We start from the raw sequence: 12,713 nt of genomic DNA, 5'->3' as shown, positions 1-12,713 counted from the left end.
TTTGGAAAGCAAATGCACTGTGACTGGCACAAGTTAATCCTACCCAAGTGTTACCTATTATTATCATTCCTATTTAGGGGAAAACAGTCAATTTCATAGAACTAAAAAGTATTCTATGGTTATTTGCTAATAGTCATGTTATATACAGGGAAATAAATCTAGGCCCATGGACCTGGACAGAGGTCAAATACCCAATCCTCCAGCTTGCCCTCAGTCAGGCTCTGGAAAAACTAGACCCCAAAATCAATACTGTTTTTTTGTTTGTTTGTTTGTTTAAAGATTTATTTATTTATTTGAGAGAGAGAGAGAACAGGAGCAGGAGGAGCAGAGGGAGACAGAGAATCTTCAAGCAGACTCCATGCTGAGCGTGGAGCCCGACCTGGGGCTTGATCTCAGGATACTGAGATCAGGACCTAAGTGGAAACCAAGAGTCAGTTGCTCAACCGACTGTGCCACGCAGGCTCCCCAAAATGTGTATTTTCTATGTTGCATACTCTTTTAGTTTGATCCACTCTGATTCCAGGTGGGCTGTCTGCAGTATGCCTTGTAGCACAAGTTTGAGACAAGGAACAGATCAGAAACTGCATCAGAAAATGCAGTTCCCTCACTAGAATTTTATTAGTGGGCAACCATGCTACAGCTAACAGCCCCAGCTATGTTCTTCAGTGCTTGTTCTATTAAAATGTTGCTGGATGGGAATGTTCACTGTGGGCTCAGGCCACTACCACCTCTTAGTTTAAGTATAAACAGACTTTACCTCCTTCTCTGGCATGCTTGGCTAAAATTATATTCTTTCCCGATGATAGTTATAACTTTGTTAGGTTTAAAGGTTTAGGAGGATTTTTTTTTTTTCCTGCCAAAAGAAAAAACTAGATTCCTGGCTTTTTTTTTTTTTTTCTTGTTAGGTTTTACATATGTACTTTCACTCTCTCCTAGTTTATGAGTAGCTGGATGGATCCTGCTCAAGTTTTTAAAATTCATTTTTTAACTGATATCAACAATATAAAATTTAATGCAAAAGAAATATTTTCAAGTCAGTTGTAAGTTATGGAAAAAATTTAAAATGGAAATATCTTGTCAAATTTGGAATGTAAGATTCATGAAAATGTTTTACTTCTCTTTATTCTGTTTCTAGTTTGTGAACACTCAGCTAAAAGGTTGCAAAGCATAGGACTCTTCATGTCATATTTTCTTTTTTACAATTTAATTTTTGCATAGGTGATATATTCACATGGTTCAAAAACCATATGTGAAGATATATTGTGAAAAGACTTCCTCAACCTTTGTTGCACACATGCCCAGTTCCCACACCCTTCCCTACAGAAAATTTTTCCCCACTGTTATTGAGAAATAATTGACATATGTCACTGTGTAAGTTTAAGGCACACAGCATGATTTATTGTGAAATGATTGCTGCAATGGGTTTAGCTAACGTCCATCTCATAGATACAATAAAAAGAAAAGAAAGGAAAGAAAGGAAAAAAAATTTTTCCTTGTGATGAGAACTCAGGATTTACTCTCTTAACAACCTTCCTATATATCACACAGTGGTGTTAACTGTAGTCATCATGTTCATCACATCCCTAGTATTTATCTTGTAACTGGAAGTCTGTAACTTGACCACCTTCCACTGCTGGTAACCACAAGTCTGATCTCCTTTTCTATAGGTTTGGTGTTTTGTTTCTTTTGTTTGTTTGTTTTAAATTCCACATGTAAGTATGATTATACAGTATTTGTCTTTCTCTGCCTGACGTATTTCATTTAGCATAATGCCTTCAAGTTCCATCCATGTTGTCACAAATGGTAGGATTTCTTTGGTTTTTATGGATGAATAACATTCCACTGTTATATATACACCACAACTTCTTTATTCACTCATTCATCAATAGACACTTAGGTTGTTTCCATATCTTGGCTATTATAAATAATGCCAACATGGGGGTACAGATATCTTTTTGAGTTAGTGTTGTGGTTCCCTTTGGATATACTCCCAGAAGTTAGATTGCCAGATAATATGGTTGTTCTATTTTTATTTTTTGAGGAAACTTCATACTGTTTTCCATAGTGTTTGTACCAGTTTACAGTCCCACCAACAGTGCACAAGGGTTCCCTTTTGTTCACATCCATGCCAGCATTCGTTATCTCTTGTTTTTGATGATGGCCACTCTAACAGGCATGGGGTGAGATTTCACTGTGGTTTGAACTGGCATTTCCTTTATGACTAGTGATCTTTTCATGAATCTATTAGCCTTTTGAATATCTTCCTTGGAGAAATATCTATTCAAGTCTTTTGCCTATTTTTAAATTGGGTTATTTATTTTTGTTCTATTGAGTTGTAGGAGTTCTTTATATATTTTAGATACCTATGGAAAGTTTTTATTAGTTTTTTTCCTGTGTTTTCCTAGTATTTCTTTTTTTTTTAAGATTTTATTTATTTGACAGAGACACAGCAAGAGAGGGAACACAAGCAGGGGGAGTGGGAGAGGGAGAAGCAGGCTCCCCACTGAGCAGGGAGCACGATGAGGGGCTCGATCCCAGGACCCTGAGATCATGACCTGAGCCGAAGGCAGACGCTTAACGACTGAGCCACCCAGGCACCCCGTATTTCTTTGTATATGTAACAAAAACATAAATTCTCATGTTTGTCTTTCATAAACAAAAGCACACAATTCTACACGTTTCTTTACTCAATAACAATATACAATTCCCCATACAATACCCAGAAAATGTCCTCACTCTTTTCTTTTTACAGCTGCATAGTATTCCATGTTAGGGATGAGTTATTCCCTATTGATAAACTTTTAATGTCAGAGTAGTTTTAGCTTGACAGAAAATTTTCAAAAATATCACAGAGAGTTCCCATATACCCCAGTTTCCCATATTGCTAACATTGCTATGGTACATTTGGCACAACCAATGAACAAATATTGATACTTTATTATTGTCTAAGTTCATACTTTCTTTGGATTTTTTTAGTTTTTAGTTTTTATTAAAGTCTTTTTTTCTGTCCTAAGATCCCATCCAGGTTACCACATTACATTCAGTCATCATGTCTCCTTAGATTCAGGGCTTCTCAGACTTGCCCTGGTTTTGAAAGCCTTGGCAGTTTTGAGAGGTACGAGTTGGATATTTTGTAGTAAGTCCTTCAATTTCGGTTTGTCTAATATTTTTCTCATGATTAGACAGGAGTTAATGATTTTGGGGAGGAAGACCACAGTGCCATTCTTATCACATTATATCAAGGGCATATGATATTCGACATGGCTCTTCATTAATGTTGCTAGCTTTAGTCACCTGAGACAGTATTTATTTGGGTTCTCTACTGTAGAGTTCCACTTTTTCCCCCTTCCCATACTGTCCTCTTTGAAAGAAAGTCACTGTGTAGTCCATACTGAAGGGGTGAAGAATTGTGCTTTAACTTCTTGAGGGTGAATTATCTACATAAATTATTAGGAATTCTGTATGGGAGATTTGTATTTTACCCAGTTGATTATTTATACAAATCATTAATTTGTATCAGTAAGGATTTGTGGATGTTAATTTTATACTTTGGACTATAATTCAATATACTATGTTATTTTGTTCAAATTGTTCCAACTTTAGACATTGGAAGCTTTTTAGTTAGCTTTTCTATTCCATTGACATACCACCATCATTTTGATTTTTTGAGCACTTACTCTTAGCCACCACAATATGCCCCAGGCTCATCTATGTTCCCTGCTCCAGGTCTACAATCAGCCATTTCTCTAAGGAGCCCTGGTTCTTTTTATTGGAGAACTAAATTATAAACCAAGACCTGGTTCCTGGGCATGCTCATTAATACTGTCACTGCTTCTAGGCCCTCTCTGTGGACAGAGCTAAGAAGTATATGTGTGTAAACTTGACATACAACTATACATCTGTATCTATCTTAAATTAAACATGAGTTCATGCTAATGTCTCCAGGTGATATTTCTAATTTTTTGCTTTTACAAACATTACTGCAACTGATGACTTTACATACATGTGTGTAAGTGGATATACAGGATAAATTCCCAAACGTGGAAGTGCTGGGTCAAAGGGGACAGTACATTTGTAAATTTGATAGATAGCTGCTAACCTAAACTTCACAGGGGGGTTTTAAATATATACTTCCATTAGAAATATCAGATAGTACCTATTTTCTTATAGCTTTGACAGCTCAAAATGCTACCAAAATTTTACAGTTTTGTCAATTTGATATACGACAAATGACATTTCTGTGTAGTTTTAATTAGCATTTTCCTTATTATCTTTAATGCTAAACTTTTCATTTGTTTAAGAATCACTTGTATTGGGGCACCTGGGTGGCTCAGTCAGTTAAGCTTCTGACTCTTAGTTTCAGGACTCTCAGTTTCAGATTGAGCCCTGTGTCAGGCTCTGCACTCAGTGGGGAGTCTGCTTCAGATTCATTCTCCCTCTCCTTGTGCCCCACTCCTCTCATGAGTGTTCTCTCTCTCTCTCAAATAAATAAATGAAATCTTAAAAAAGAAAAAAAGAATCTCTTGTATTTATTTAGTCATATCCTTGGCTTACTCTTCTGTTGCATTGTTGGTCTTTTTCTTCTTGCTTCTGCATGCTCTTTTTATATTATAGAATTTAATAGTGTGCTGGTGTCTGGGATGCAATAATTTCCCAAGTAACTTCTTTTGATTTTTCTTTTGGTATTTTTTCTTTGTAGACTTTGGACTTTTATATACCACTTTAATAATCTTTGTCTTTATGGCTTTGGAATTTTGAGGCATAGTTATAAAGATCTTCCCCGTCCAAGGTTGTAAGAAATTAATCCATGTTTTCCTACAACATTTTTATAGTTCCAATTATTTTACATTTAAGTAAAAAAGTCATCAACTTGGAATGTATTCTGGTTTATGGACAGAAAGAGGGTTGGATCCAATTTTATTTTTTCTAGAGGGACACAGTATTATTTATTGAACAGTACGTATTTTCATCATAGATTTGAGATGTCATTTTATCAAATACTGAATTCCAATGGTTGGATCTATTTCTAAACTCTCCATTCTGTTCTTTTGGTCTGTTTAGTCATTAACCACTGTGTTCAAATATTTGAGATTTTAAACACTACTACTAGTGCTAATAACAAGATATGCTATAGCTTATTACACTTTTAAAAGACAATTTGTATTTGCTTATTTTCCATATTTTTGTTAGAATCACCTTGCCAGTAAGTCATCTCTAGGAAAAAATATCAACAATAACAACAACAACAAAAAACTGTTGGTATTTTTACTGCAATACTAATATTATACATTAACTTAGAGAGATTTAGCATCTTTATGATGTGGAGTGTTTCCAAGAATGTTGGTTTTTCTCCAAATTTAGAAAACTTCCCTGTGACCTTTAAAAGTGCTCTGAAGTTTTTTTCATATAGGACTTGTACATTCCTTTTTTAAAGTTTATTCTTGTTTTTTTTTTTTGTTGTTGTTGTTAGAGCATATATATTTTTTATTTCATTAAATCCCTTTGTTTTGGGGCACCTGGGTGGCTCAGTCGTTGGGCATCTGCCTTCAGCTCAGGTCATGATCCCAGGGTCCTGGGATGGAGCCCCGCATCGGGCTCACTGCTCTGCGGGAAGCCTGCTTCTCCCTCTCCCACTCCTCCTGCTTGTGTTCCCTCTCTCGCTGTCTCTGTCAAATAAATAAATAAAACCTTAAAAAAAAAATCCCTTTGTTTTTCTACATAAATATATGTTTTTAAAATTATTATTAGATTTCCTCAATTTTTACTTAATATTTTTTTTCTGTTTAAGGATCCCATCTAGGATACCACATTATATTTAGTAATCCTATCTCCTAAGTTCCCCTAGAGTGATCATTTCTCAATCTTTTCTTGTTTTTGATAACTTTGTCAGTTTGGGAGGCACCAGTCAGATAGTTTGTACAATGTTCCTCGATTTGGGTTTTCTAATATTTTCCTCATGGTTGACACGAGTTATGGGTTTTGATAGCTTTGCTTATTTTCAATAGGATTGTTTTCTTATTGTTATAGAGACAAGTCTTTTGTCAAATATGTGATTTACAGATATTTTTTTCCCTGTCTGTAGTTTGTCTCTTCATTCTTTTAACAGTGACTTTTCATAAAACAAAAGTTTTACGATTTTATGAAGGCTAATTTATCATTTTTTCCCTATATGCAGCATGTTTTGGGGGTCATGTCTAAGAACTTCTTGTAAAACTCCAGGTCATGAAGATTTTCTCCCAGTTTTCTTCTAAAAAAATTTATAGTTTTACATTCTAACTTTATATCTATGATCCAATTAGAGCTAATTGTATCAAATAATAATTGAAATATTGAATACAAATAATAATAATAAATATAAATATTATAATATAAATAAAATAATATTTTCCTCATGGTTGACACAAGTTATGGGTTTTGATAGCTTTGCTTATTTTCAACAGGATTGTTTTCTTATTGTTTTGAGACAATAAGAACCCAAATAAAAGGTTTAGCCTGAGCTATATATTTTTTCAATATAGATAGAAGTTGTTCCAACATTTGTTGAAAAGACTACACTGTTCTGTTGAATTGCTTTTGCATATTTATCAAAAAAATCAGATGACCATTTTTGCATCAGTATATTTCTGAATTCTGTCTTCTGTTCCATTGATTTATATTTTATTTTAATTTTTAAAAGATTTTATTTATTTATTCATAAGAGACAGAGAGAGAGAGGCAGAGGGAGAAGCAGGTTCCCCGCTGAGCAGGGAGACCAATGTGGAACTTGATCCCAGGACCCTGGAACCATGACCTGAGCCGAAAGCAGATGCTTAACCATCTGAGCCACCCAGGCACCTCCATTGATCTGTATTTTATCCCTTCACTAATTCAACATTGACTTTATAACTTTATAGTAAGTTGATGTGTGTATGATTTTTGCAGCTTTATTCTTATTTTTTGAAGTGGTTTTAGTTATTCTATTTCCTTAGCCACTCCATATAAATTTAAAAATCAGCTTGGGTATGTCTAGAAAAAAAATCCTGCTAGGATTTAGATTGATATTGTATTAAATCTACAGGTCAATTTGGGAAGAACTGACATCTTTACCATGTGGAAATTTCTAATCCAACAACAGTATATTTTTCATTTATTTAGGTTTTCTTTCATTTCTTTGGTCATCATTTTGTAGTTTTTAGCATACAGATCTTGTACATTTTTGTTAGATTTATACTTAAGTATTTCTTTTATTTTTTGAGCTATTGTAAAGAATGCTATTTATTAAAATTTTGGAATACAATGTATATTGCTAGCACATTGAAATACAATTGTCTTTTGTGTTTTGACCCTATTCTTGCAATCTTGCGTAACTTACTAGTTCTAGGATTTTTAAAATTCTGTTTAATTTTTATATAGACAATCCTTTCATCTGAGAACAGAGACTGTTTTACTTCCTCCTTCCCCTTTATATATTTTTTTACTCGACTGCACTTACTCCTAAGACTTTCTTTCAGTCCTGTGTTGAATAGGAGTAGAAGTGGTGAGAGTAGACATTCTTGCCTTGACCCTGATCTTATGGGGAAATCATCTGGTCTTTCACCACTCAGTATAACAGTAGGTTTAGGTTTTTTCGTAGATGTCTTTTATGATATTGAGGAATATCACTTCTTTTCTTAGTTTTCTGACTCTTTTCTAAAATAATGAATGGATGTCATATTTAGTCAAATGCTTTCTCTGAATCTATTTATATGATCATGTGGCTTTTCTTCTTTAGATTATTTTTATTGATGAGATTTTCAAATATTGAACCAGCATTGAATTTCTGGGATAAGCCCTAACTGGTCATGTGTACTATTTTTTTATATGTTGCTTGATTCATTTTGATAGTGTTTTGTTGAAAAATTTTTTGTTTATGTTCATGAGGGATATTGGTCTGTAGTTTCTCTCCCTCCTCCTCCTCCTTTTGCTGTTGTTGCTGTTCTTCTCTAGACCTGGAGATTTTTTCCTAGAAGTTAAATAATTCAATCACTTAAATAGTTATAAGACTATCATGTTACCTATTTCATCTTGCACAAGTTTTGCTGGTTTGTGATTTTGGGGGATTTGGTTCATTTCCTTTTTGTTTTCTAATTTATGTATATAAGTAGTTTTTTTCCTAATATTCTGTTAATGTCTGCAGAGTCTGTAGTGATATCCTCCCTTTTTTTATACCTGATAATGATAATCTGTGCCTTGTATCCTTTTTTTTCCTTAGTCAAGTTTTGCTTCATGTTTATCAATTGTATTGATGTTTTCAAATATCCAGATTTTGGTTTCATTGATTTTGTATATTGTTTTTTTTTTCCCAGTTTCATTGATTTCTGTTCTTTGTCTGTCTTTTCTGCTTGATTTCTGCTTATTTTTTAAAACTGGCTTCCTAAGATTTAAGTTTAGATTATTAATTTTAGATTTTTTCTATGTATTTAATGATAGAAACTTCCCTGTTATCATTGACTCAGCTGTACCATATAAATTTTCACATGTTTATTTTCAATTAAAAATCTTTTCTACCGGTGCCTGGGTGGCTCAGTTGGTTAAGCATCTGCCTTTGGCTCAGGTCGTGGTCCCAGGGTCCTGGGATCAAGCCCCGCATCAGGCTCCCTGCTCTGTGGGAAGCCTGCTTCTCCCTCTCCCTCTGCCCCTGCTTGTGTTCCCTCTCTCGCTCTCTCTGTCAAATAAATAAAATCTTAAAAAAAAAAAAACTTTTCTAATATCTGTTGAGATATATGACCCACATACTATTTAGAATTGTGTTATTTCATATGTGTTTGAAGATTTTCCTGACATATTTCTGTTATTAATTTCTTGTTCAATACCTTTATGATCAGAGAATGTATTTGTATGATTTCAATTATTTTAAATTTAAGGTTGTTGTATGACCCAGAATACAGTCCACCTTGATGAATATTCCATGTGCACTTGAAAACAATGCCTATTCTGTTTTGGGGTGGACTGTTCTGTAAATGTCAATTAGACCCAGTTGGTTGATGGTGTTTTTCTTTTGGTTTAGTCTCTTTGTAGTCCAGTCAGCCTCCTGAATTTATATATTTATGCGTTTTGCCAAATTTGTGAAGTTTTCAGCCATTATTTCTTCAAATGTTTGTTTAGTACTATACTCTTTCTCCTGTCTTTCTGAGACTCTAACAATATGTATATTAGAACTTTGGTTGTCCCACAAGTCCCTGAGGTTTTTTTTTTTTTTTTTTTTTTTAAGATTTTATTTATTTGTTTGACAGAGAGAGACACAGCGAGAGAGGGAACACAAGCAGGGGGAGTGGGAGAGGGAGAAGCAGGCTTCCCGCGGAGCAGGGAGCCCGATGGGGGGCTCGATCCCAGGATCCTGGGATCATGACCTGAGCTGAAGGCAGACGCTTAATGACTGAGCCACCCAGTCGCCCCGTCCCTGAGGTTTTGTTAATTTGTTTGCCAATCTTTTTTTCTCTGTATTGTTCAAGATTGGATAACTGCTATCACTCTATGTTCAAGTTCACTGATTTTTTCCTTTGTCTCCTCTCCATTTTGCTATTATTCCTATCTAAGGAGATTTTAATTTTGGTTATTGTATAATTTTATTCTAAAATTTCTATTTGTTTCTTCTTTACACCTTCCATTTTTTTTCATGATTCTTTTTATTTTAACATTTATTTCAAGGATGTTCACAATTGTTCATTTAAGCACTTTTATAATACCTGTTTCAAAGTCTTTAACGTATAATCTCAATATCCATTTCATCTCATTATTGGCATCTATTTATTATTATTTTCCACTCAAGTTGAGATTTACATGGTTCCTTGCTTGCCAAGTAACTTTGGCAATGTTGTTGAAATATATTTGTTCATTTGTTCATTATGGGAAAAAAACAACCAAAGTCTGTCTGATCAGTTAATATCATAACAAATTTGTTTCATTATCAAGTTTAATTATTTTTTCTTGTATCAGTTATTTATCTTTTTGTTTTTTAAAGATTTTATTTATTTGAGAGAGAGAGTGAGAGAGAGAGAGAGCATGAGCAGAGGGGAGGGAGAGAGACAAGCAGACTCCCCACTGAGCAGGGAGCCCGACGCAGGGCTCAATCCCAGGAGACTGGGATCATGACCTGAGCTGAGGGCAGATGTTTAACCTACTGAGCCACCCAGGCGCCCCCAGTTATTTATCTTTAACATGGCACTACATACTTACATATAAGCAAAGATAAGATTCTCCCACTTGCAGAGAAGGAAAATAATGCTTTTTTCTCCTCACATACAAGAACTACCAATTCTTCCCTTGTAAGGATGACTAGGAGTAGGAAGGGTGTATAAGGCATGAGTGGCTTCTCTATTAGTTTTGCTAGTTCGCTTAAAATTTCTCCTGCTAGAAACTGATACACAGAACAGAATAGGCTTTTTGTGGCCACAAATAGGCACCCACATATTTGACAATTCTGTTGTCAATTCTTTAGGGAGAGCAAGGTCTTCTACCTGCTCATTAAAAAAAAGAAGAAGAAAAGAAAGTAAACACAAGCAAACAACCAAAAAGCAAAGAAAAGTTTAAAAAAAGTAAGGAAAGGAAAAAAAGGAAAGAAGGAAGGAAGGGAGGGAGGGAGAGAGAGAGGGAGGAAGAAGCAAGCTCTCAAGTGACATAAGCATGTCTTTTTTTAATTTTTAAAAATAATTTTATTTTTATCAACATATAATGTATTATTTGTTTCAGGAGTACAGGTCTATGATTCATCAGTCTTACACAATTCACAGCGCTCACAATAGCACATACCGTCCCCAATGTCCATCACACAGCCACCCCATCCCTCCCACCCCCCACCACTCCAGCAACCCTCGGTTTGTTTCCTGAGATTAAGAGTCTCTTATGGTTTGTCTCCCTCTCTGGTTTTGTCTTGTTTCATTTTTTCCCTCTCTTCCCCTATGATCCTTTGCCTTGTTTCTTAAATTCCATATATCAGTGATATCATATGATAATTGTCTTTCTCTGATTGACTTATTTCGCTTAGCATAATACCCTCTAGTTCCATCCACGTCGTTGCAAATGCAAGATTTCATTTCTTTTGACGGCTGCATAATATCCCATTCTGTGTGTGTGTATATATATGTATATATATACACATATATATACACCACATCTTCTTTATCCACGTCTTTCAATTGAGACACAAATACCCTTGTGTGTTTATAGTGCTCATGGCGTTTTTTTTATGGAGCTTTATTTTTTATTATTATTTTTAAAAATATTTTGGGGGTTGGAATTTTATTTTTTTTATTATGTTCAGTTAGCCAGCATATAGTACATCATAAGTTTTTGATGTAGTATTCAATGATTCATTAGTTGTGTATAACACCCAGTGTTCACCACAGCACGTGCCTTCCTTAATCCCCATCACCCAGTTACCCAATCCCCTCAACCCCTTCCCTTCTGGCCTTTTGATTATATACTTTGAAATTCAAGTTCTAGTTCTGTATGTTCCCAGCTTGCAACCTTGTTCTCTGGACTCCTTTCTCAGCTCTGAGACCATGGTTATAATACCTCCCATGCAGGAGCTGCTCTGAGGTTCAATAATGCATGTTAAAGATTAGAACAAAACAGTGCCTAGCACACAGAGCTGGCAATATATCAGTGATAGACTTCTTTCTTCCAAGAAGCAATTGTATTTATTCTGAAACAAAATTTATCACAATGAAAAGTGCTCTAAGGAAGAATTTCCAAATTTCCTATAGTAACTCATTTCAATGTTATATATAAGAAAAAAAAGTCACAAAATCTAAGTGTATGTGAGCAATGTCTATTTAATGGGGCTTAGATATCGACTAAAGTACCTCCTCTCATTAGTCATTTCTGAGTTATCCCAATAATACTTTTAGGTAAGATGAAATGAAAACAGTTCAAACAATGAAAAAATACCTAAATAAATGTGAACTACGTGATATTTTGGGGATGGATGGCATTGATAAGATTTTTTAAATGAAGCTAACATATCTTTGGCAAGTTAATTAAGAGAACTTTAGCCTGTTAAATACTGTTTGAAATTTTACAACTTAATGAAGGTGTGGACTATATATTTTTGCTCTATCCAGAAAAAAATCCCATAATTTTCACTGAAGGAATTGCAATAAAATTAGGAACTTTTGCTTAAGAACATTAATTTAAACAGTGGACTAAATTTTCTTTTCTTAAAAAAAAAAGAAAAAGAATGTACTTACTTCTAAGATTATGAAGTAACATATCTAGTAAAGTCATAAATTTTGAATATTGAATAACAGAAAATTCCATTCCTCTAGCCCACAAAAATCCAGATACATAATAATCCAGTAGAATGGCTTCCTTTAAACAGGTGTGAAGGTTTTTGAAATTCAAAAAATTTTTCAGTTTTCTGTAATAAAAAGAAAAATCCAGACATTAAAATCAGATTAGTGAACAGTTCCTTTTCTAAGTTTTGAAAATGCAGATATTTTTCTTGAATGAAAATTCTATAATTCCCTAAATCTAAAAATATCAAAATCCTAAGTCCAAAATGACATTTCAAAAGGAAAGAGAAAGGGAGAAGTCCTATCAAAATCCTAAGTCCAAAATGACATTCAAAAGGAAACAGAAAGAGGGAAGAGGAGGAAGAGATGAAGAGAGCAATCATGAGCATTCTTGTTGGTCTTCTTCCTCCGCTTCCTCTATTCTTGTAATTCTCTTCCTCATCTTCCTCCTCTTCTTCCTTC

At 34.4% G+C, this 12,713-nt stretch overlaps 1 protein-coding gene across 1 annotated transcript in view; it reads right to left on the bottom strand.

The window, feature by feature from the left end:
• Window positions 1–12,713, bottom strand: part of CABCOCO1 (ciliary associated calcium binding coiled-coil 1) — a 136,766-nt gene that overhangs the window by 105,771 nt on the left and 18,282 nt on the right. The window contains exon 3 of the mRNA XM_045877909.3: window positions 12,207–12,376. Within this exon, the coding sequence (XP_045733865.1) occupies window positions 12,207–12,376 (170 nt within the window). The remainder of the gene's footprint in view (window positions 1–12,206; window positions 12,377–12,713) is intronic.

Source organism: Mirounga angustirostris, unplaced genomic scaffold (genome assembly GCF_029215605.1).
Source record: "Mirounga angustirostris isolate CCGP_5_RB_7025 unplaced genomic scaffold, mMirAng1.0.hap1 SCAF_6, whole genome shotgun sequence".
NCBI lineage: Eukaryota > Metazoa > Chordata > Mammalia > Carnivora > Phocidae > Mirounga > Mirounga angustirostris.
Note: the sequence above shows the minus strand (reverse complement) of the source record. Positions and strands in the feature narration are given on the sequence as shown.